This window comes from Penicillium digitatum, chromosome 1 (genome assembly GCF_016767815.1).
Source record: "Penicillium digitatum chromosome 1, complete sequence".
Taxonomy (NCBI): domain Eukaryota; kingdom Fungi; phylum Ascomycota; class Eurotiomycetes; order Eurotiales; family Aspergillaceae; genus Penicillium; species Penicillium digitatum.
The window spans coordinates 3,643,647-3,667,615 of NC_089384.1; the positions used below are offsets into that span (position 1 = coordinate 3,643,647).

General features: G+C 49.5%; 5 protein-coding genes across 5 annotated transcripts; 2 read left to right on the forward strand and 3 right to left on the reverse strand.

Moving 5' to 3' along the window:
• Positions 1-585: 585 nt before the first annotated feature.
• On the forward strand, positions 586-1,479 carry Pdw03_3580 (DNA-binding SAP; the record flags this gene model as incomplete). The annotated part of the gene is made up of 1 exon (XM_014676549.1): positions 586-1,479. One exon carries the CDS (start codon positions 586-588, stop codon positions 1,477-1,479), a length of 894 nt encoding a protein of 297 aa, XP_014532035.1.
• Positions 1,480-5,221: 3,742 nt separating this feature from the next.
• Pdw03_3581 (Alcohol dehydrogenase, zinc-containing, conserved site) lies at positions 5,222-8,539 on the forward strand (the record flags this gene model as incomplete). The annotated part of the gene is made up of 1 exon (XM_014676548.2): positions 5,222-8,539. The coding sequence occupies one exon, from the start codon at positions 5,222-5,224 to the stop codon at positions 8,537-8,539; it is 3,318 nt and encodes a 1,105-aa protein (XP_014532034.2).
• A 1,086-nt stretch (positions 8,540-9,625) lies between these two features.
• Pdw03_3582 (Annexin) lies at positions 9,626-11,000 on the reverse strand (the record flags this gene model as incomplete). Its single annotated transcript, XM_014676547.1, has 2 exons — positions 9,626-10,929; positions 10,982-11,000. The coding sequence occupies 2 exons, from the start codon at positions 10,998-11,000 to the stop codon at positions 9,626-9,628; spliced, it is 1,323 nt and encodes a 440-aa protein (XP_014532033.1).
• Positions 11,001-14,413: 3,413 nt separating this feature from the next.
• Pdw03_3583 (Zinc finger, ZZ-type) lies at positions 14,414-17,252 on the reverse strand (the record flags this gene model as incomplete). The annotated part of the gene is made up of 2 exons (XM_066100531.1): positions 14,414-17,140; positions 17,196-17,252. 2 exons carry the CDS (start codon positions 17,250-17,252, stop codon positions 14,414-14,416), a joined length of 2,784 nt encoding a protein of 927 aa, XP_065955931.1.
• Positions 17,253-18,692: 1,440 nt separating this feature from the next.
• On the reverse strand, positions 18,693-18,945 carry Pdw03_3584 (uncharacterized protein; the record flags this gene model as incomplete). Its single annotated transcript, XM_066100532.1, has 2 exons — positions 18,693-18,863; positions 18,916-18,945. 2 exons carry the CDS (start codon positions 18,943-18,945, stop codon positions 18,693-18,695), a joined length of 201 nt encoding a protein of 66 aa, XP_065955932.1.
• Between the last annotated feature and the right edge of the window lie 5,024 nt (positions 18,946-23,969).

Here is a 23,969-nt window from a genome sequence, read left to right on the forward strand (position 1 = left end):
CTTTGGAAACGGAAACCCGGGCAATCGAGTATACACCGAAGTGTCATATTGCATTAGTTTTCTGCTCGGAGGCGCCGAATTAAACGTTCACCCAGAGCTTCCGGCGAGTCCATCCCTAGATGTTTAGCTCTAGTCTCTCATGGATACTATTATTAGGTACGAATATATCGTGTACGATGGTATGGACAAAGCGATCATCCTGTATTGAAGGTAAAGGCCGCGGGATAAATGCAAAGGAAGTTACGTTGCGTTCCAAAAAAAAACAAAAACCAAAGTCGAAGTCGACAATCGAGAAGCTTCAAGAAGAGGTGGATCTGGCTTTGTTGGCTGGTGCCCGGGTGGCCAATGGGATCATTTTAAACTGATTATGTAATTGGTTTAATTGCACCTGGGGACCTCCGCTGGGTGAGATCGCGTCTCTGAGTGTCTTTCCTTTAGCATTTCAACTTCCATTCTTTTGTTTACCACTTACTATGATATTTGGTCTGCTCTGAATATCCAAAGGTTTATTATTCCTCCAATCACTTCTACTTCCATACTCGTTTCCCTTCACCAACTTCAGCCCTCTCATCTTCGATCGCAAAAATGGCCACCGACTACAGCAAGAAGACCAACGCCGAGCTGGTCGAGATCCTTAAAACTCGCTCTCTTCCCCACACCGGAAAGAAGGCCGACATGGTATCGCGCCTCCAGGAAGATGACGAAACCAAGTCATCCGACGCTCCTGCTGCAGCCCAGACTGACGCCGCCGAGGACGTCATTGACTGGGACGACGAACCTGCAGAGACAATTATCGAGCCATCCACAGAAGCCGGCGCAGCTGCGATTGCAGCTGGTGGCCAGGGTGCAGTTTCCAACCCGGTCGCTGTCCCCAACCAGCAGCTCGACGAGAACCCCGCCACCACCGAGGACTTGAAGATTGAGGCGACCGGCGCTGTCGCTGAACCCACCACTCAGCCCGAAGCCGCGATTGAGCAGAAGCCTGTTGTCGACTACACACGAGGTTTACCCCAGACTGATTTGGAGGCGGAGCTGGCGAAGCGCAAGGCTCGCGCGCAGAAGTTTGGCATTGTTGAGGACGATGACACAGCATTGAAGGAGGCTACAAAGCAGCTGGAGCGCGCTAAGCGCTTTGGTACTGGCGCCGACGCTGAGACTACCTCCGTTGCGGGTGTAAGTCGTCTTGACCAAGCACTTCCTGATGAACGCTCCCGCAAGAGACGTACTGAGGGCCGCAATGATAACCGCAACGATCAGAGTGGTCGCGGAGGCAAAAGACGTGACACTGGATCTGGACGCAACCGTAACCGTCAACGTGGGGATGGAAACCGCAACCGCGACCGCGGCGATGGTGGGAACAAGACCAATGCCGGCGTGAAGAAGCCTAATGCCGGTGGCAACACTGCCCAGAAGAGTTGGAGCGAGAAAGATCATGCGGCTATGGAGGCTCGCAAGAAGCGGTTTGCAGCCGCTGCCTGAAGGTTTCCAATAGTTTTCTTTGTCTGGGTCTTTACTTGGGCTTTGTTTCCATCTCTCGTTGTTTCATCATGGGCGTTTGTGTGTTGATATGCTACCGGACAATTTCAGGGTCAATCATTCCATTCAATTTGTTTTAATATATGTGGATCTCTGTGAAAATGTACAAGTGTATGGGATTTTTTTGGTGCCATAGTATAGAGCAGAAATAGCCCGGTCTGTATGTCCAGGTGAAGGCAATTCAGGGGGACGAGGAGACCTGAGATCTCTCAACTTCTCCTCCCAAGCACTGACCTACTCAGAGAAAACTCAATCCCAACTTCTCTCGCGGCCCCCAGAAATAATTCCCCGGTGGCTGCGTACGAAGTCAGCTGAAAAAGTGCATTAGTCGCCTGTTCCTGCAGGATGGGCGTCGACCAGGACGACCAGTCACTAGGCAAGGATAGGCCAGATTGTGATTGTGGAACCTCACATCTTTATTACTTCTGAAAATCCGAGAGTGCTCATGAATACAACCCACTGAGTACGTGCAAGATTACAGTTACAATTGCAAAATACAACATGCACTGGTCAATGCCATTCCAGACCCATTTCTCGTTGGTTGTTCCCATTGTCCCGATTGACGCCCTCCCCACTTAGCTCGGTGGCCTCCCCGCGAATCGAAACTTGCAGCTGGCATTTTTTTTTTAGACGGTGGCTTGAGCTAACATTGGATTTTCGTCCAGGGCTTGTTCATTGCTCAATTATCCAGTGGACCATCACAGCCCAGTGCCTAGCGGGCTCCACAATCTCGAGGCTCCATGGGTCGAATATCGAACTCGGTCTAGGGAAGAAATGCTCTCTACAACAAACGGACAGTCACTGAGCTATTCGAATCATACAAGTCAAGATATTAGACTCAACTTTTAAAGCCCCTTCACTTTCATCCTTGGAACCTCGAAAGGTTCGGGACGGGCCTTTGTACCAAACTATGGACAACCATGATCGTTGGGAAATCTTCAAAAACTCGAGACTATGTCTTAGATTAAATGGACATACGTCAACCAGGCTACATGTGAAGGGAGTTCGCCACTGTTCCGGAAAAGGTGAATCATCTTAGGACACCCTTTACGTCTATCCGCAAATGCATGGTCCCTTGAAACCACCTTGGGAAATTCTCCGACTGCCCGGGAAAGGCTGGAGTTGTAAACCGCCAAAAAGTAAAGCACGAAAATGAAAATCCCCTTCGTTGTCGATCATTCCACCAGTTGGGGCTCAGTCGGTCGGCGTTTCCGAACGCGTTATCTAGGAGGCGAAAGAGACGCGATAGTCAGACTGGTTGTCAATACGAAATTGTCCACTGTGCCAATAGTGTTTACCTTGTCCGCTACATCGGGGTACAGTTCCCATCATCTAGATGTTCAGCTTGAGTCTATCAGCTGGTCTGACAATCGAGTCATCATTTGTAGTCTTTTTTTTTTCTAGTTGAGTAATGGCATGACGAATAGCCCAGGGTACGCCATAAGTTGTATTGCCCTGTCACGTTGCGCCTAGCCCGACACCTGTTTGCCGCCATGCCGTCTAAGCAAAATAGCCAACGGCAAGTCCGTGCTAAAGGAGAACTCTCAAGTGGTCCGCTACTTACCTCCCCAGGTGGGCTTCCGTGCGCGCAGTCCTGTTGATCTGGCCACTGGAGGGTCGCCCTGGTTATATATGTGTAGAACTTCCTTCTGACTTTGCGATGGAGGCTATCGTCGCTCCAGAGGCACCGCGCAACTCTCACGATGTTCTGGTCCAATTGACAGGCTCCAGGTTTTTGCAGTCTGGAATTCTTCCCGTCTTATCACAAATCGTCACAATTCTTTCATGCCAATAAAATCCCTGGCTACATTCTATCTGGTCATTCTCCCACATCGGAGGGGCAACACCAGCCAGCACATAAATCGCTGGCGTCTCGGGAATTCTTCATTGTCTTTGATCTCGTTTTAACAAAACTACAATTTCGTTTTTGTATACTTCGTACTTCAGTCAGATTTAATCTCTGACGTGGATAACGCCGGAGAATAACCCTGAAATCAAACGCCACATTGCTCCGGACTGTGGCGAAGCTGCAGCTTCAAGGCTTCGCTGATCCACAGTGGACTTTTCTCATATTTATCTATTGATGTCTGGGAGTCCCTATCTTTTTCTTTTTATGATCCTTGACATCCTTGTAATGCCTATTGATACCATACTTCTTAGTTGAACAACTTTGACATACCTCTTTTCGTCGGTTTTGCGAATTTTCATCTTTTAGTTCTATACACCCACCGTCATGCGTTGGGCGCCCATCAATCTTGATACTTTGGTTTGACATGACTCAGATGCCGTGGGTTCACATCCGTGAATTTTTAGCATGATGAAGTTGAACCAAAGAGCTGATTAGATTAGAGAGTCACAGGCCCCCATAACGACGTGATGCTTGACATAACGAAGTACATGTACCCACCGATTAATCATTTGTCTCTGGATTGGAGTCGGGAGCTTCACTTGTCCGTATGCCATGTCGTACAGTTCTGGCTATCACATGCCGCACGATGCTTCTTTGAGCTTACCACGTACTAATGTCGGTGCCTATAACCGACTTCCGCGATCTCAAATTGCGAGACCAGTCAATCACACCCCCAGGAGCAGACCCTCGTCATTCTCAGATGTCGAAGACACTGGCCCAGTAGCAGCGCTGTCGGCTATCAAGCGATCTACCAGTCGTCGAAATCACCTGTCCATGCTTCCACGCCCTAGTATTGATAGTACAACATCCCTAACTACGCCCGTGTCTGCATCATCTCAGAAATCTACCCGGCCAATCCCCTCCTCGTGTTCGAGCCCGGAGACTCACACGCCCTCGATTTATATTGCTGGGCAAGAATTGCCCCCGCCAAAACGAGCGCGGAATATTCTTCGAAGGAGGCCACCGACAATAGGGAAACATGTGGAGCAATTACACTCTGACAAGCCTAGCCTTGTTATTTCGCAAGAGGCCCATTCTCTTGTTATGAATAATGTGACAGGGCACGGAAATTCGTCATCCTCACTTCCAGGACCATCTGGCCCCTCTTACAACCCAACCCACGGGAATGAATGCAAGGGGACATTTAACTCGGTGGGGTCTAGATTTACTTGTCCGGTGGAACTGTCAAGTCTTCGAATGACAGTCAATACGCAAAACTTGCCAGCATCTCCCGCTCCTTTCATCTTGGCAAGTAGCCCCTCGACAAGATACTCGGAATCTCCAAGTATTTGGAGTCGGGGATCTACCCCAATGTCATTATCATCAGACCCCCCCGGCATTACAAATATTGGCCGCCCGAGACGACCGAGCCCATCTCAAACAAGATTGCCTGGCTTCTCGCCTTCGCCAGCATTTGCAACCCCTCATTTGGAAAGACCGGGGTTGAAGACTCAAAAGCGGATATTTTCTACAAGGCCTTCCAGCTCAAGCGGAGTAGGGACGGACAAAGGCCAAAGAGTACCGCCAACCGTCTCTCCTTTTAGAGCAATCCGAGGGTCACCATTCAGTCCGCCACCGAGAAAGTCGTCGGTCAATTTCAGCCCTCCAAGACCTTCGGAAATCGACGTCGAGCAGGCTCGGAGAGAAGTGAAGGAAGCCGAGAGACGTTTGATTGGCCCACAAAGGGATGTGGAATGTTTTCCCTCACACAATGCAGAGACACCACAAACCCCACCAAGACCGACCAGAGATGGAACGCCTGGCTTAGATCTTGAAATGTCGCCCATTGTTCAAAGCGACCTACGATATCTTAGAATAACAAGCCACCCAGGTCGCGAGGCGATGGGGAAAATCCTAGCGGTCCAACAGCCACCCCCAAATCCCAACCAGTCTACCGCTGCATCTATTGACTCGTCGCAATCAAGAAGGATATCTCAAGTCCCTTCTCGGGATGATGGGTTCCCCATGCTATCCAAAAAGACACCCCGGGCATCGATTAATGAGAACTCCAATGAGAAGCCGGATCTGAAACGAAGCCCAACACCAAAGCGCTTCGGTCTATTCTCAAAGAAGTCCGAGCCGAACATGTCGGAGAATCCGACGGAGCAAGCCCGAGCAACTCGCAAAGGTCCGGCCGCTGGAACAGGCCACGAGGGCTACGGCAAATACGGGCAGCGCGGCCGCAAAGCAAGCAGCAGTAGTTGCAGCGGGACGAGAACCAGATCAACAAGCACAACATGGAGTGCCACTAGCAAAGGGAGCCAATCCAGTCACCCGGAGTTGGACATTGATGATTTTCTCATGAGTCGTCTGGAGCCTGTCATTATCAATGGCGGTGGACTAGACGGCTCATCATTGTCACATACACAAAGCGAGCAGAGTTTCAGCAGCATTAGCGTTGCGTCGACTTCGAACTTGCCGCGCCAAACTCTTCCATCATTCTCGACTAGCCAGTCTACCGACTCCCTCGCCATCTCAACGGGGACATTCAATGAGACTATTAAGCCAATTTATTCTAGTTACACCAGGCTGATCGGAAGCAAGAGCCCTGAGTACCAATCTAACGCCACTGATCATTCCAAAGCATCAAAAGCACGCATGCCCATCCCAAAAGGAAAGAGGCATGGCGTGTTCGCTAACCTCCAGGCTGCTATTCCAAACACGTCTCTTCATAGCCACGAGCACAGCGCTGCCGCCTCACATCAACCGAAGCGTGCTCAAAAATCCCCAGAAAAGGTCTCCAAGCCCGAGCATGCTAAGAAGGAACAAGTCAAGAAAAGAAAACTATCCATGTGGAAGTTCTTCCAAAAGAACCGCGCCAACGAACAGAAGTGCTCAATTCCACCAACAGCCTCATCCAAAACAGCAAAACTTCGTGCGACAGTCACCCCGGTTCTGAAAACTCGGCTCGTGGCCCATTATGCCTTACTGGACGCTGACTCGGGCGAGCTCGATGGAATCATCAACAACATCAAAGACTCACCACCAACAGAGGAAACAATTTTCAACCCCGTGGAAGTCTCAAGGGGCCTGAGCAATAGAAAAAGAAAATCGTCAATTCTGCTGCCATCTGCACCAAAGATTCATGGTGATTTTGATGTTGACGATCGCCCATCGCCGAGGACAGCCATGTTCAATCGCAACCTTATGGCCCCGGAGCTCGAGATATCACCTGAACAACGTCCACGTTTGGCCTCCGTTGGTCGGATCCCACAGATAGTTTCACGACGCGATAGACATCATTACCCTTTCATGCAGTCATTCTCGCGTCCGTTCAGTGTTGTCGAATCGCCTTCCCTCACAATTCCAACAACAGGGAGCTCATACGAATCCCCACTTCTCGCAAATGTTCCGTTGAATCTGGGGATTGGACCATACGAATCTTCTAACTGGGGTGATGGGTTTAACCCAACCTTCAGCGCATCCGAGGAGACCAGTGCTTTAGAGTTCCTTGCTGGACCGTTCTCAACCTATGAGTTCCTTCAATTTCCGCCGAAGAAAGGCTCGACCTCATCGGATAGCTCTGGAGCTCTGGCTGCAGTTACAGCCGTGCCCTCGGTTCCAGGATCTCCGCCCACCGAGGACGAGGTGTGGAGTGAGTTCGATGATTTCATCGATCACTTTCTGTCGCCAGATGAACCGAAGCCCGAGGAGGCGGAGAAGACCGGAGAAGAGGACAGATTTGAATTGGCAACGATGGCGAGCAAGGCTCTTCAGGGCGGGCTGCATAGTGCCATTGACTTCCAGTCAGCATTCTGTGGCAATTCAGTCCACTCGAGTAGCAGCTCTGTTCATCTTCGCCGTTCTCAAGTTGTCTCTGGTTTGCAATCGTCTACAGCCCCTTCATCTCAGCCGTCTTCCAGTGATCTTGTTGCTGAACATAGAGGCACAAATGAGGAGGACATCCAACAGCCTGCTGATCCTACTGAGCAGCCTTCTTCAGCCGATCAGCTTCGTGAACAGCAGTCTACGTTTCTCAACTCCCTCGCTGCCGAACCTTCCTCTAGACCAACGTACCACCGACAACAAGAAGCGACATCTTCCGAGCGTGAGTGGGATGCCGTAACATGGACTAACATGCGTTCTGCTTCGCTCATGACTAGTCGCTGGTTGTCTTTCGGCCAAGTTCTTTTCAGCCCAGCACATAACCACGTCACAGCAGGAGGACAAGGGCGAATTCTTGTGATCGATGGACTGGGAAACGACGACTGGTCTTGCTACTGTTCCTTGACGTACCCCAATGCCGAGGTATACAGCCTAGGTGGACGCCCCGTATCCGCAGCATCTCTCCACCCTGCCGCATGGCAGCCCCCTACCAACCATCACGCCATGTATCACGCAAGACTAGACAATCCTCTCCCATTCCCAAAAGATTTTTTCACAGTCGTCGTGTTACGGTTCCCCACTGTCTGCTCCGAGAACGTGCAAAGCAACATCATCCAAGAAAGCAGACGTGTTCTCCGCACCGGAGGGTATCTAGAAATGAGCCTTCTAGACCACGACATGATCAATGTGGGACCTCACACGCGCAAAGCTATCCGTCACCTCAAAGAAGTTACCTGTCTCACAGACTCATCCCTCAGCCTGAAACCAACCAGCGACAGCGTCCAACGCGAGCTTGGCGCGCAGGGATTCGACGGTCTCCGTCGCTGCATGGTTCGCATTCCAGTCGCTGGAATGGTCCCCCGATCCTCCGACTCGAGCTCATCATCCCACTCTATTTCGAAAGCTACCCCTTCAACCTCATTCTCGCTACCCACCATCTCTGTCACGACTACGGGTGACGGCCAGAGCACAAGACCTTCCTCGAAATCCCCCGCAAATGATGCAAATGTTTCTCTCGGGGAGTTGCTCTCTGATCCTTCCCCATCTCCGGCAAATGACGAGTCAATTGCTAAGATTGTTGCGCGTGTTGGACGCTGGTGGTATTCGAAATGCTATGAGGATCCTATATTCCAGACTGGATATACGAATCCAATTTGGAATGACCGAATGGTACTCCGCGAGTGCCAGAAGCGCGGTACCGGGTTCCGCATGTTGATTGCATACGCTCAGAAGCCTAGTGAGGTTCCGCGACGCACGGCAAGTGTGTAATGAAATGACGCCGTGATTAGTCTCGTTTTTTTGGGTTTTCTTTTCATTCCTTGTTCTCTTATGATGACATCCATACGCTGCATGGAAAAATACCCACATATACGCCTTTGCGAAGTCGGATTGTTTTGGAGCGTTGGTAAGACCTGGGCTTTGTGTCTTGCACTCAAGGCTTGCATTTAATTGGCTTCTACTTTTTTTTCGTGTTTGATTTGGCGTGCATGATGCGATGACTGGTAGGTGCCATAGAGGAAGAGGTGTGTCGTGTGGGATTTCCATTGTACAAGCAGGACTTGATGTGGATAATCAGATACTTTGATGATTTTCCTTCGTCGTTCGCAGAGGGTTCTCGTTGCATCCATCACTGGATAATGCATCCTGAAGACACACTACTTCTCCTTGCAGCAGCTGCATTTTTTTGGTTGTGGTGGTAGCATCACCCACGCGCCAGGCATAATTCCTGCGCCATACCGGGAATATCTAGGTCTCCTACGTTTGAGTCACATAAGACAAAATGTCTGTCTTTCCTTCCTCTATTCAATATTCCAATTCAGACTGTCCTCTACCTCGTGCTTCTGGATTAGAAAGTCGGCCCTTTGACCAAGTAGTGTCAACAACGGAAGAGGTTACTTTTACGCTAAATATGGTCCGACTTCAGGCACTGGGCTCTGTATATCATGATAGTAGTATTGTTGCATATGTCAATGTCTGGATTCTGGTGAGATTGCTGTTTGGCGAGACGGGGCTCTCGTCGCACGATAGTATTTGCATGACGAAACAGGCTATTGACTTACAGCCTAAAGGGCTTACAAAAAATTGGTAAACCCTCAGGTATCCCATGCTGGTCATGTAATTAATATGGCAAATCCAAGGGTGTCGAAAGTGATCAAAGCAAAACATGATCGTTTTAGCTTCTCTTAATGTAGCCCACTCAGCAATATCTGTCTTGCGTAACGCGCATTCTTCATTTCAGATCATGGTATCTCAAATTAAAACATAACCAATTATGAGCATAAAAGTCATTCAAAGGTCCTGATCTGTACAGGAATAGAAAAAGAATGGGAAAAAAAAAAAAAGAAATGGAAAATCCTACCCAAGAAGAGCAACCATCAACCGCTGGTAATCACCAGAAGTCTCGCCGCGCACCCGGTCAATCAAGTTCTTTCCGAACCTGTGATGGTAAGCGCGCTTGACCATCTCCTTGTGGTTGCGATTCCAGTGGACACGGACAACACGGAAAACAAGGCGCTCGTCCTTGGTTCCCATGCCGCTCATAGTTTCCTCGAGTAGGATGGCATCACGCATGGCCGGATCCGTAGCCGAGCGAAGCATCAAGAGTAGCGCATCTTCCATATGACCCGAGAATTCCTTCTCGATGTGCTTCTCGAGGGGGATATGGTAGCGTGACTGGAACGTCTGGCTAATAGCACGGAGCTCGGCATTGGACGCCTTGGCAAAGATGGAGCACACTTCTGTGACGTTCTTCCCTTGCAGGGATCGAACATCCGTCTCGATGGTATGCGGGTTGATAGGGGCAGACTCTTCATTGCGAGCAGCACGAAGGACGGTGGCGAACAAAGTGGATGTCTTGAAGGAGAGGTCGCCTTCGACATCTTTAGAAAGCGAACGCCTATATCTTATTTCGTAGGCGGCCCGGATAGCATTCATATCAGCATTGGACCGGCCGAGCAGGATCTCATTGAGTAACCACTCCTTCGTACCGGCGCCATCGATTGCCGAGTGCAAGTTCTCGACATCCTGTATAAGCGGTCCGTCGAGTACGGCAAGTAGGCCATCGCCAAAGTATCCGCCAGTCTCGGACTTGACGTCCTTGAACAGATCGCGGCCGAGGTGCTTGGAATATGTGTCGCGAACGGCGGCCATCTGAAGCGGGTCGAGTTGCGCGAGAACTGCAATCAGGGCCTTTTCGTCCGTGCCAAATCCCTTCATCGCTTTACGAAGAGCATCTGCTTGCGGCCGGAAGTCGCCTGGTGCTACTTGTCCAGGGATGTAACCGGGAGAAGGTTGTGACGGAACACCCTGGGGCGGATAGGCGCCACCAGCTGGTGCGCCGTACCCAACAGGTGCTTGACTTTGTGGTGGGTATCCCATGGGCAGTTGGCCTGGAGGGGCATAGCCATGCTGCTGCTGGCCAAATGGAGGTTGCCCGGGCGGGGCATGGTATCCGTGAGGTTGAGATGGTGCGCCGTAATGGCCTTGTTGGGGTGGAGGATAATGTCCCTGTTGAGGCGGGAGGTGGTGGCCATGCTGAGGGGGGTATGGGCCTTGTGGGGGAGGGGCACCGTAGGGCTGCTGATAGCCCTGGGGTGGAGGTCCAGAAGGATGGCTTTGCTGTCCGTATTGTTGGGGTGGGTATCCTCCATACGGAGGTTCTATTAACTGAGTTAGTTGCCAATCCTCTAAATAAATTGGAATGCCACGTACGATTAGGATGATAAGACATGGTATGGAGCCTATGACTTTAGTGTATGCAAGTCAAAAAAAAAAAAAAAAAGGCCTGGGCTGAGGGGCTGAGGGGCTGTTTATATGCCGGGCTGCTCGGCTGGGAGTGTGGCGCAGTCAGGTGGGGGGTGGGCGTTCACAGCCTTGCGAGTTGTAGAATATGAAGTCTGCCAATGTTTCTAAGTGGACTTCTTCGTTTCAGATTAATTCTCTCTAATTAAAAAAAAAAGAATTTGCTGTTGCCTGGTTACAAGGGTTGAGAGGCCTTCTTTCTACATCGGTGTACGACGTGTATAAAATGGACACCCACTTCGCGTCGATCAACCCCTGGATTCATTTCAATCTCAAAGTCCTCTCCTACATTCATGGATGGATTCAAAAGCCTTGACTCATCACCGTTACAGTTTCAACCATTTCCCTCCACCGCCAACAATGGTGGCTTTCTTCACTTCGCCATCACTGAAGGGCATGTCAAACCCGCCCATAATAGCAACCCCGTTCTTGAGCCTGAGTTCAATCTGGTCCTTTTGCATGGGCAACTCTTCAAACTCTTCAGATTCGTTGAGCAACTGGTCGGTTGAGTCATAGCTAACGTCGGCATTAGGAATGGAGAAAGATTGCCCAAAGCCAGTCAAGTTGCCCACGAAGACATATTGAGCGCCTTCGATTTCAAACTGACCAAGGACTCGTCCTTGGTCACTTGTCAGGGTTCCAGTTCCTTGCGGCATCTATTTCATGAGTTGATCGGTGTGCTTTAACTCTGCCCATGGGAACATGGAAGGGTGCCAACCACTTACTCTGAGGAGATCTTGCCGGATATTCGGTGGTATGGGGAATGATCCTACCAATCTAGGTGCTCATTCGATCATATTTAAAGAGACTGGGTAAGGAAGAGCGGTCAACGTTGAGAGTCCAGGGTGGGATACCACACAGTACCTCCGATGTCATACATGTAGGTCAAGCGGAGAACCGTATGATCTTCATGGCATGGATGGTGGTTCGTCCTATCAAGGCGATGCCAGCAGAAATATGCATACCAGAGATGTAGGGCTACGTAATGGGACAGGACTTCAGCCGCTCTGTCCGGCCACAAGTGCTGAAAATTATTGTAGAAATTGTGGAACTGGCATTTCAAATTGAATCAGCATGATGGCCTATGTTACTGTGACCTTGATTTTTAAAAGGCTTAGTTGATTCGAAAGTTTCCAGTTCAGAAATGAGTGTCTTTCAGAGAATTGCCTTTTCCATCGGAGCACGCTGATATATGTATAAGTGTAAATCTACATACAAAGACAAACTTCAAATCGAGGTCTCAATTTGAGTCTCTTTTCTAACATCCCATTGATATAGTTGTTCAATTCGATCAACGAAAAGCATGTTATATTTCAATTCTGATAGAGTCCGGAAGTGAAAAGATCGTGAAGTCCAGACTCAGCCACAATATTTCCCCACCAAAAGCGGATGATGCTAGCCTTATTCGGCTAGCAGCCCCTTGTCCCTGCGCCTCCGCAAAATGCGCAGGATAGGCCCCAAGATGCCTCTTCAATGGTGCAATTTATATGACCCTCTCAGGGTCCACCTGTATCACGATCGGGCCCAGAAAGCACTGCTGGAACATTTCGTGCCCCACAAATTTCACAAGCCTTACCCAGTCTGTCCTCATTAGCATCATTCCCTTCCACATTGACTGTTTTTGGCCTAGAACTGTTGCACCACTGGACAACGTCATGAAGCACCTCGTATTGGACTTTTGACACCGCTAGGATTACACACCTTGATGCCATATTCTGGCTACACATAGCTCGCTCTGATGAATCTCGACGCAGAAGCTGCCTTGCTTACGTACAGATGTACCACAGCACCACCGTCAGAGAAATAATCCCGCTCGTCTCATCTATCGCTCGAGAAAATTGTGCAGCGCTTCGCATTGTCTCGTCTCTAACATGGATATTCTGCTGCGCCAAGCCATCGGAAGAAGGCGATTTCCTTGGTCCTCATCGGACGTGGTAATCGATCAGAGCGGACGCGTCTTTCCAGAACGGGGAAACGACTATTTTTATCTATACCGGCAATGAGGACCCTATTACGGGGAATTGGGCACCGATCTTCACGAATGGGACTTGTCGAGCTACTGCCCATCGTGCGCCCCAGATCCTGAAGCAAGGAAAGCCGCATGTTTGGGCGTTACGGCAAGTTGTGTGGAAGAAGTGTACAGCCGACCCATAATTTCGGGCTACTTACCAAAAATCCTTTGATCAACTAGCCCGAGTATTGGGTCTACCTATAAGACGTGTCATCACGCGGAAACTCGAAACCACAGATGTTTTCAGGTGGGTGCTTGATGTGTCAGATGATCGTTTTAGACCTCCTTCGCCAGGAAGCGCCGATTGCACTTGGTCACCTTTGCTCTTTGGTGTAGATCTATTCGTCAGATTGAGTGGATGTCGTGGGTGGAAGGTCTAAGCTCGCGCCTGACACAGCTGCACTCGGTGTTAGATCCACAATGTCGAGGTTGGCTATTGTAGCCACATGGGAGTTTAATGAAAGTTGTATAAACAATTCCAAGATTGATGATTTAGAGACTTCATCAGGGAGCAAAAGACCATCCCAAAAGAGCAAATGGCGCAGGAAATGGATCCACATCAAGTTTATGCCAAGGAGCATTGCTGATTTTATTGCCAGACTATGTTGCTCTCATAACATCCATGAATATCCAATGTACTATGTTTGCCAAAGCGAAGTAGGCTAGCAGTTGGACACGACTCCTATGATCAATGGCATGACTGTCTTACTTTGCCTCCAAAACTATCAGGTAGCAAGCTATACGGTCTCTTTCTCCAAGAAGGAAACGGAAGCCTGCTTGGCTTGGGGCATTAACCAGCAATAAGAACGAAGCGAAGCTTATGCTAGGCATCATAGTTGATGAAAGGATGGAAAGGGAGATAAAGAAGAAGAAAGAGAGAAAGTAGAGAAGAGAGAGAGAGAGAGGATGATGAAATGAGCCATTTAGTTGAGTAGGAATCTGGTTCTAAGGCACGCGTGGTGAAGTAATGTCGTGCATATCTGTATAGGCACAGTGGTTGGGGGTATCATTGGAGCGATGGTGGGTCTATGTCTTCGGTATGTAGAACAATCTTCCTACTGACAGGGATCCATTACAGGATTTATGTTCGTTCGACAATATCATGGACGATATAGATATAGTTCGTGATTTCTGGAATCTAACATCTGGATGCAATGTTCGGAAACGCTCATACGGCATTCAAGTTCCCAATTCTGATCTTCATAATCATCGTGACTATGTAACGAACAGACGCAAAAAAAAAAAAAAAAAAATCAGAAACGGGTATGCGAAACAGGTCAAATGTATCATTTGGTCATGCGATTTCAAACGCAAGAAAAGCCAAGGCATCTTTACCTGTGGACCTCCCTGACGAATTCAACATGCGAACCAGGGAACAGTCCCGTTCGGCCAGCGTAGCACCCCCAGAACCAATCGTCGTTGATATTCTCTGATTCCGTAATATGCGCACCTCGCGGGAAAACAAGCTCGTCTCTGACTTCCTCTTCCGGGTACCATGACCACAGAGCGCGGACAATGAGCCCGACACCCCCGTCAGGCGGAAACCGGCGGAAGGGCGGGATCATCGGAGTCGCGGTGGCACTGGAAAGAGATGGATGGGAGGGGTCAGAAGCAGAGGTAGTACCTCCGGTGATACTGTTTGTGGGAGCAGGCCCACCGCGAAGACGGGATGCTTTCTTGCGGCGTTCGGGGCCGTCCTTCCAGGTCCAGTCACCGGTTCCCAGCTCTGGGGATGCAACGAGACCGCCGCTGGCTAGGGAGGAAGTTGGTGACTGTATTTGTGACTGTATTACGTGTTGTTCATTAAGGGCGCGGCCGCCCACAAGATCGCGGATAATGACGCGGCGCTGGCCTTCTTCGTGGTCTTCGAAGCCGACCACTATCATGCGGTGGCCGGCAAGGCAGCGGCGCCAGCCGTTGTGCCCGTTCTCTTTGTTAATTTTGCCTGTTGCCACAAGTTTGAGGTAGCAGTTTGTACAGACGTCGTAGTCGCCGCTATTGCATTCCAGGCAGTGGTAGCGGGTATTCGAGGCTGGGATTGGGTAGGTGCAGATATCGCAATTTGTTGAGAATGAGAGAATTTTGAAGCTCTCGGTATCGGATGATGTGGGGATAGTATTTGATTCAGCCGGCGGCGATATGGTGGGCAGTGCTGATGAAGGTGGACAATGGGTCATGCGTCGGATGGGTAAAAGGGCGTGGGTGCAGCATCGTCCTTGGTTGACACAGAAGTTACAGAACCCCCAGTCTCCCTCGTTGCACTGATTGCACTTCCAGAAACAATCGTTTGCCCAAGATTGACATGAATCACAGAAGAGACCGCTTTGTAGCCGGCGGACTGGGTTTTCGTCGGTCATTTGTCTCTCTCTGCTCATTGTTCGATGGGCAGTCTCGGCGGGCCGTTGGTATCTGAACCACAATAAGACATGACCAGGGTCTCTAACTTGTACAGAGCGTCGAGTAGACGACAATATAATTTGTTGGAAGGTCGTTAATGCAGATGCGCCAAATCCGTTCCATCGAAGACAGCCACGTCCCAAGCGGTAACATCGTAGACATAGGTGGAAGTTGCCCTCCTTGCAACTTGGGCATTTCTTGTGTAGATTGTATTGAATGTTATCCTTCCCGCAACGGTCACAGGAGATGGATGGCTCGGTGAATTGGATAATGGGCGGTACAGGGACATTGGATCGTGATGGAGATGGTCTTGTTCGTCGGTCTGAACGGATGGGGACAAGAGGCGAAGATAATGACGGAGTGGTGTGGTCCGTGGGAGGTAAATGGCGGGAGAAATTCGAAAGCGCAGCGCCAGAAGTGGGAAAGTTTGTGGCTGATTGACTCGTAGACGGTCTAGAAGAACTTCGGTCTCGTCCTCCTGCCGCCCACGCTCTTGGAATATTCTGTTCTGACTCGGTGGCACGTCGCGGCCTGGCTGACGCTGATTCTGATCGTAAACGCCCAGCCTGAGAGATGTGGCGATCCGTAATTAGATCACCTGAGAATCGAGCAGCAGGCCTTATGGCTTCATCCGATGCAGAGGCCTGATTAGTTCGGACGGGCGAGGTCCTTGGACGACCACTCACTTGTTCCGAGCTGTGCCTCTGGTGACCCGCGGTGCTCGGCCGCGTGGGAGGCGAATCGAACAGATGCGGTCTTGAAACTGGTGGTCGTCTAGCGCTGTGTGCTCGGGTAGCCGCCGTTGGTTCCGCAGTCCTGTGGGCGGACTCCGACCTCACATGTGTTCGCGTAGCTCCGTCGGCCTCTGGTCGCTGTTCTGGTCCCTGTTCTTGCCGCTGACGAGGCTGGGATCTTTGCATATGCTTCCGACGGTAGGCATCCGCAATGCGCTCACTGAGTTCCTCTTCTTGTCTTGGCCCGAGGTTGTCAAGATTGATGTTGTCCAGCAATCCGTCCTCGAGAATTTGCCGCAAGATCTCTTCTTCCATGGTCTCCACATCCGATGATAAACTCAGTAATGACCGCAAACTGGATTGATGCTCCACCCGTCGCGTGCGGTCTGAATCGTCGGGACGTGATGTATGGTGCTGCTGCGTTGTATCATCATCCCTCCGACGCCTTGAGCGGCCGTCCTCCGCAGGCCTCTCGGTATTGGTGCTTCTCTCGCGCGTCCGTGAAGATTGTCCTGTCCGCCGTGTCTCGCGCCTAGCTTGCGCCCGGCTTTCGCGTAGACTCAGCTCGCGTACCTCCGCTAGAATTCGTCCATCCTCCACTCCATCCTCCTCCGCGCTTTCCCCGCCGGAAGGAAGTGCTGGGAACACTGACTCGCCGTGTGTGTATTTCGTAGCGATTTCTGCCTTTTCATCTGCCGCTCTTGCACGATCGGGGTGTGCGGTCAGGACCATATCCAGCAGGGTTGTCACAGTGGCATTTGGGCGGGTCTCGCGCACTTCAGCGCGACAGGCTGGACAGGTGAATCGAGGCGAGGCACGGGAACGACGCGACCCTTGTGCGGAGAACCATTCTTTCACGCAGGATCCACAGAAAGTATGGAGGCAGTCGAGGAGAGTGAGGGGCTGGTAGAGTAGCTCGGTACAAATCTGGAGTAAAAGAGCGGTATTAGAAACGGAAGGGGCAGAGTGGACAATTACATACCGAGCATATCAGCTCTTTCTCAAGGTCTGCCAATCCGGAACTTTGAACTTGAGACATGAGCAGGTTCTGGAGAAAGCCCGTTCACCAGTAAACAAAGAGGTCGATGCAGACCACGGATCGTGAATGTAGGAGAAGTTGGCTCCACCAATGGGCCCCGCGGTGATCTCCCGAGCTTGACCTTCTTCAAGCACTTCCACTTCAACTTGGTCTCTTATGGCTTTGAATCTGGACTGCGCTGAGAGAAATTTTGTCTTGCGCCACTATTCAAGAGTGGTTTCGGACACTGGGTAGATTTCTGCACACCCGATGAAGCTTGATGGAAAAGGTTGAACATAGCCAGGTGGGAAGATGATGATGGAAGATAGTGGATGGTTTTCATCACTAGATCTTTTGGAAGATTATGGGCCTAAGGCAGAAAATGGGTTCAGCTGAGGTTTCGCCAGAATGCACATACATATAAACATGCCACTGTTCAATTTCTTCGAAAATCCCTTTGAATTTCAAGTTGGATTAATCTGTGAAGATCTGGGCAGAATTGCCAGAGCCAGAGAATATCAGCAAAACACATTTCGTTGCTGTCTAGCAACAGCTAGTTCTAATGAACCGCCAGCAACTATGCTGATATTTCTCAATCTTTGGTCTTGACTGTCAAACAAAGCATGGTCACTCGGTCGTGAGATCTCACATAAAAAGGCAGTGCCTACTGCTGGGTATTTACCAGACAAAGGCATTGTATCAAAGAAGCCCAGGAAGCCAGCAAAAATCTATGTGCCAGCTATTTTTCTACATTCAAAAGATCAAACGATCAACGGAATCAGATCATATCACCCGATCCCGTTTACTTCAAGTCAAACATGTTCTAACCCAGAACATAAGGATCTATCCTATTCCCCGCCATCTCTCTTTGAAAAAAAAAAAAAACCCCCCCATTCGCCGACGCAGTAGTGGCGGTAAAGATGCAGGACACGTCCCTCAACGCCATGGAAGCACAATCAGCACGGCCCATGGATAAAGTAAGAGGGACTTTCCAGTGATAACGCAATGCAAGTCCAAGCACCGGTCCCTGAGCAGACCACACCGGCCGAAAAGAAATAGTTTCAGTGAGATTTAGTATAGTCTTTGACCCTCCACACAAGGTGCGATGGTGGAGGGACGATGATCCCAAAGCGAAAGACAAAAAGATGCAGATAGAGAGAGAGGTCTTTCTAGACCTCGCCTCTCTCTTGCAGCGGACGTCACGGGCTGTTTCCAGTATTCCTATGGGAGAATCTGGCTATCGCGGATAGCGGTGAGAGACTGGCTGCTCGAAAGCAAAGAATTGACTTTGAAAAACGATTTCCTCGGAGTCTGAGCTCAATTTTGTATGACCGGAACGTCGGAACTAGACACCTGCTATTACGGGCATCATGTGAGTGAAGTGCGGAACTTTGTGTTTCTCTATGTGCTTTAGTGTACATACACCATCGCATGGGAGATAGACGCTGATGCTGTCATTCTTCACGGATCTCCCGGTGCGAGATGCCTGCTGTATTCATCTGCGTGAGCATGACAGGCGAAGTGTGGGGAAGGTCTGTGTCCAGGGAGCTCGGCTTGTAGGGCTTTGTCATTGGCTCCCACTGTGGCGAGGGGAGATGGGATGGCTGGAACAGCAGGGGATCTGTTCGTAAGCTAGTGCTGTCAGTTGAAGGGCTTACTGTCTTTGTCTGGTGATACTACCTGCATTTTCAGATGTTAACTGGCAACTAGGCATAAACACCCCTCGAGAAGCTGTTGGTTGTAAAGTAAAAAGGCCGCTCGGACAGTGTGAGGTGGCAGATGCACCCCGCAATAGAGGAGCGCAGGGCTACAAGCCATGCCCATCTCCACAGATAAGGAGCATCCGTTGAATCCGAGAACACTGTTAGTTTGCTTTGTGTCTCTGTTTTCAAGAGCCTACAATATGCTAAAGTACTGAGTTTTCGGTCTAGTTTGTGAAGTGATGAAATGCCTTTTTTTCTACCTAGATAGACATAGGAACTGAACGGTCCACAAAACTACATAATTAGGTCGATACACACGATCTTCAAATGGCCATTTTTGTGTAATTCTTCCTTCTAAAGAGATGGAAATGATTATGATTGACCTATGAAATCCCCCCCCCCCCCCATGATGGTTGATAGCAAACAAGACAGGGTAAAGGATCGGCCCACTCAGATATTCGCCATGGACCCTCTTCAACCCTCCAAAGGGACGAGCTCAATCCCCTCCAAGAATTTTCAACCCCCCATCGTTATCTCTGAAATCCAAACGTTCGAACATTGAATTTATCTCATTAGACGGGTCAGGCCGAACCACCGAATGACAGGGCTTGTTGGCGTTCATTCTTCGAAGATCCGTGTTGGAAACCCCTCTCTCGCCAACCGTGGGATGATGGCAGGCCCAAAGCAGCCAATCTTCTATAACGCACTATGACGGTTCACGATAGCCGACTATTTTTATGTGTGGCTTGCCTTTGAGGCGATCTATCCATCACCCGTGGATACATCCAACTTCTAGGTTGCCTTCCAAAGTGGTTGTAGAACTAGTGGAGTGACTCACCACAAAGTACGACCACTTAGTCGAGACATCAATTGAAGATTTCAAATTTTTCATTTAACTCTCAAATCTCACCTTGTCGGACTAATTGACAATCAACCCTGAGCCTGCAACTAGTACAAATGTGGAGGGAAAAAACCCCCTGCGACTTTGGAGTACACCTGCAAGTTGCGCATCAATTTCCCTCAAGTCAATAAAATAATCCAGGGAAACTTGCAAGCATAAAGTGTGAAATCAACATGAAACCCCTAAGATAAACTCACAAACAGCTCAGAACACCAACTATGCACTGACCCCGTTCATCATGCATAGATTGTCAGTTCGCTGCACTAATGCAACGCCTTGTGCACGCACAGACTGATCAAGCTATCTCCGCCCCACTGTCACCCCGCTGTCAAGTCGCAGCTCCGGGATCGCGCGCACTGACTACCGCGCCTCCGTTCTGGCCGGATGTCGAACTTGGGGGCCGTTTTGGCGCTGGTCCTTTCTCATAATGCTATATGCATAAGCGTGGGACTGGCCAAGCTATACCTACAATGGACTGACTTTGAGTGAGGCTACTAGGTTTTCGGTGGTTAAGGTGGCTTTTGAGGGATAGATGAATGCCCAACCACAAATATGGCCCCCCTAGGCCCTAAACAGGAACCTTGGATTTTGTTATGGTCTAGTGGTAAAATACGCTGTCTTTCGTTCCACAATTAAGCCTACTTTCTATGATGTACTACCATATGCATGACTAAAGCTCCAAAGTCCATACCGGTCCTCGACGTGGTCCGCATCATGTATGCTACCGAAGCAATGTAAACCGAGTCGACTAAAGCGGCTGTCCCTGACCGTTTACTCGTCTTGTCAGTGGTCGGTAAATATGAAGATGTAGAAGGTCCTGGGCAGTCTTTCCCTGGAGATACAACGTCTGAGATGCAGATGCCCCTTGGGGACGTGTGTGGTCGGCAGGGATATAGGAAGGTCAGGTGGTGCTCGGTGCAGTGTATCGCAGAAAATGCGCGTCTAGGATCTGCGTGACGTGCGACAATGCATAGTCAACCTACCTGCGCTGTTTCGTGTGATTTTGTTGTTCTTGGGCTATCAGCAGCTACAGGCCAATAATAATCAAGTTCTCTATCTTGTGCCAAAGATGTGAAAGGTTCAGGGTTGAACGGGTTGAACGGGTTGAAACGCTTATGCTGTGCAACACGTGAGTAATTGAGGTACTTGGCTGACCATAACTTTCCAATGGTCGGTCAAATAGAGGCCAAATAGGAAGGTTGGATCTACATCTCCATCGGGTGTATTCTCTGGGCGATGAGTATTTTCCGGGCAGATTCTATCTCTACAACCATAGTGTAGCGCCATTGGTAGATCCAGACCTAATCATTTACCAACCAAACGCGAACCCTGGGGTATAGTCCGCGGCATAAAAAACTTTGGGCAACTAAATGCAAGTCAGCATCGCCCCGATCACTAGGGTCCGCATCAACTCCCAGTTCGCAACATATGCACTATCAACGCAAGAGCTGAGGGCAGCGGCATCCATGCGGGGTAGCTAGAGCTCTCTAGGAAACGCACTGCCCCTCTCTGATTTCACTCTCCTAGTCTCGTCAGTGCATGTTATTCACGCTTCGTTTCCTTTGATTCTTGGAAAGCAGCGAGTGCAGCCAGAGCAGGCTGCCGCCCGAGGCGGCTGAAAGTTTTATCAAGGTGAAGCAGGGGAAGCCCTCTGCTGAGCAGCACCCGGTCGAATTGTGCGAGATGATACCCAGGACTATACTACCGAGGAAGAGTCCGCTCGATAGTTCAGCCACGCTAACACCGTCAGGGGGGAGTTGCAGTTTGACATTGTCGCCAGCGAGGCAAGGCAAATTTCAAGGAGCGCATCACTCCGGTGGAATGGTGTCAATTTGCAAAGGTTCAAATTGTAAATTGCGAGTCGGAAGGTGAGATCCTACCAGGGCGAACATTTCGAGAGTGGATTAGCAAGAGCTTTCAGTCGGTGAGAATGCAAGACCTCAAGTCTGAACTTTGTGAACTTTGTGAACTCAAGGTTCACATATAAGCATTGTATACTTCTGATAGATTCTGGTCTGACCGCTTCGACGCTTCGACCTTGTAACACTCTCTCTTCTTGAAGCGTTACGGGGTACAATTCACTTCGGGGTTTACGTGAACCGACAACCGATAGAGGCTCTCATCTTTCGGGGTCAAACAAAAGAAAATTTAGAAATTTAAAAAACCAAAAAAAAACCAAAAAACCAAAAAACCAAAAAAAAGCACTCGGAAGTTTCCAGCGTTTCGGCAAGAAAGGGCTAAACGTTATCGCCCTGCAGCTCGGAATATTGCGACCTTGCCGCTCACCGAGACGTTCATATTGGCAATTTGAGGATCCCATCAGAACTGTAGCGGGTCCGCCCGTAGGCTAGACTACCCATATTCAGTCCGTGGATACCTGGAGTTTTGCGGGACAACTCCATCTGTGAAAATGAGGGGTTCAAGATCTGGAGATCAAGCACATACAACATAGGTGCAGATCAGGAGAGTTCGAGACTCTCGAACGGTTGCGAGTCGGGATTCTAGAGTATCCACTATGCGCCCCTGTGGCTTCAGGGCTTAGCCAATCTCATTACATTTCCGAGGAGATCATTAGCCATAACGCCATGTGAAAGCCACCTATTTTGTTGAGATGGTGGTCAACGAAGAGAGTGGCAAAAAGGAAAAACTCTGCACCGCCAACAAAGGGGTTGGTGGACCGGGCGTAGGCGTCTACACTCTGCACAAAAGGCTTGGAAATGACCAATTGAGAAAAAAAAAATAAAAAATAAAAGGGTTTATGCAATTTGTCACTTTAGTGAGAGACATGGGAGATGGGAGTCACCGTTGGGGCTGAGGAAATCGGGAAACACAGAAAACCAATTTAGAATTTGCACGATTTGACCTTTCTGTGATGCAACTTTTGACTTCTCAGCATGTTAACTTTTCAACTATGCATGCCTCTTGGAAAGATAGTTGAAATATCACAAGAACGTGCATATCCCCATCATACTACTTCTAAGATGAGGAAATGTCTTGGAGGAAATAAAAATCTATTTATGCTGCACGAGCGACCGGGGGGGGTCCAGACCTCCCGCCAAGTCAAGAAAAACCAAGGCACCGGGGACTATCAAATGCATTTTGACATCATGGACTTATCAGTGTGGAATTACCACGACCCGTGGTTTTTTTTTTTTTTTCAACGTACATAGAGATGAGAAGTCGTGATTTCGGATCCGCATTCGGACATTGGAAGGATTTCTAGAAGGATTCGTGATTGCTACGTGATTGCTTCAGTTTATTGACTGATCCAATTGGAAATTTCGAACCCTGAACAATCTTAAAACATACTCCGTACATCTCCATACTTTCACACCGTCATACCAGCCTTTTGCGGCACCCACGGTGGAGCCCTGGAGTGCAGGTTATCGTAGATCTATCAAACTCCGGAGTACAGCACAAGCGCAGTAATGATGAGACGATGTTTAAATGCACCATGCACGTCACCGTGGGATTCTATAAACTGCCCAGGTAGATCAAAAAAATCGTGTTCTTTTGATCTCTACGTAGTTGGACCATGGCTGTGTAGCGGGAAAGGAAACCCGCTGTCGTTCCACCGCAGAGAACAGGTTCCCGAGGTCCTTACAAACTTGTTCTAAGATCCAAGGTTCTCGGAAGTGTCAGAAAGTCTTGATGACAGGGTAGTCTAATTGGATTGACAATGGGGGAGTTCTTCCTTTTTTTTTCCTCCTTTCTCTCTGTTTCGTATGGTTTTCGCTGCTTCCCTATCTAGTTGGATACATAGTACTCCGTAGTCCGACCAGAGAGGATAACAGCAGAGTAACTCCCAACCCCTTGGCACTTGTAGCCCCCACGATTTCATAAATGCTGGAACACAGTGTAGTCGAGGTGCGCCGAAGGAGATAAGTGGATCTTATGCTTCCAGCACTTGCATGGCGCAATGTATCCCTAGCTACGGAGCGCCAGTGCGCGCCAAAAAAAAAAAAGTTGACTTTCTGCCACAGGCTAGGAGAATCTGGGACAAACCGGTTTTGGCTGGGCGAATCCACAAATTTTGACCAATCTTTGGCCCACGGGGCCTCAGTTCAATGTTGATAAGGGAACCTAGAAAGATCGGTGTATCACCCTATCTTGATAGCACGGTAATGCTCAAGA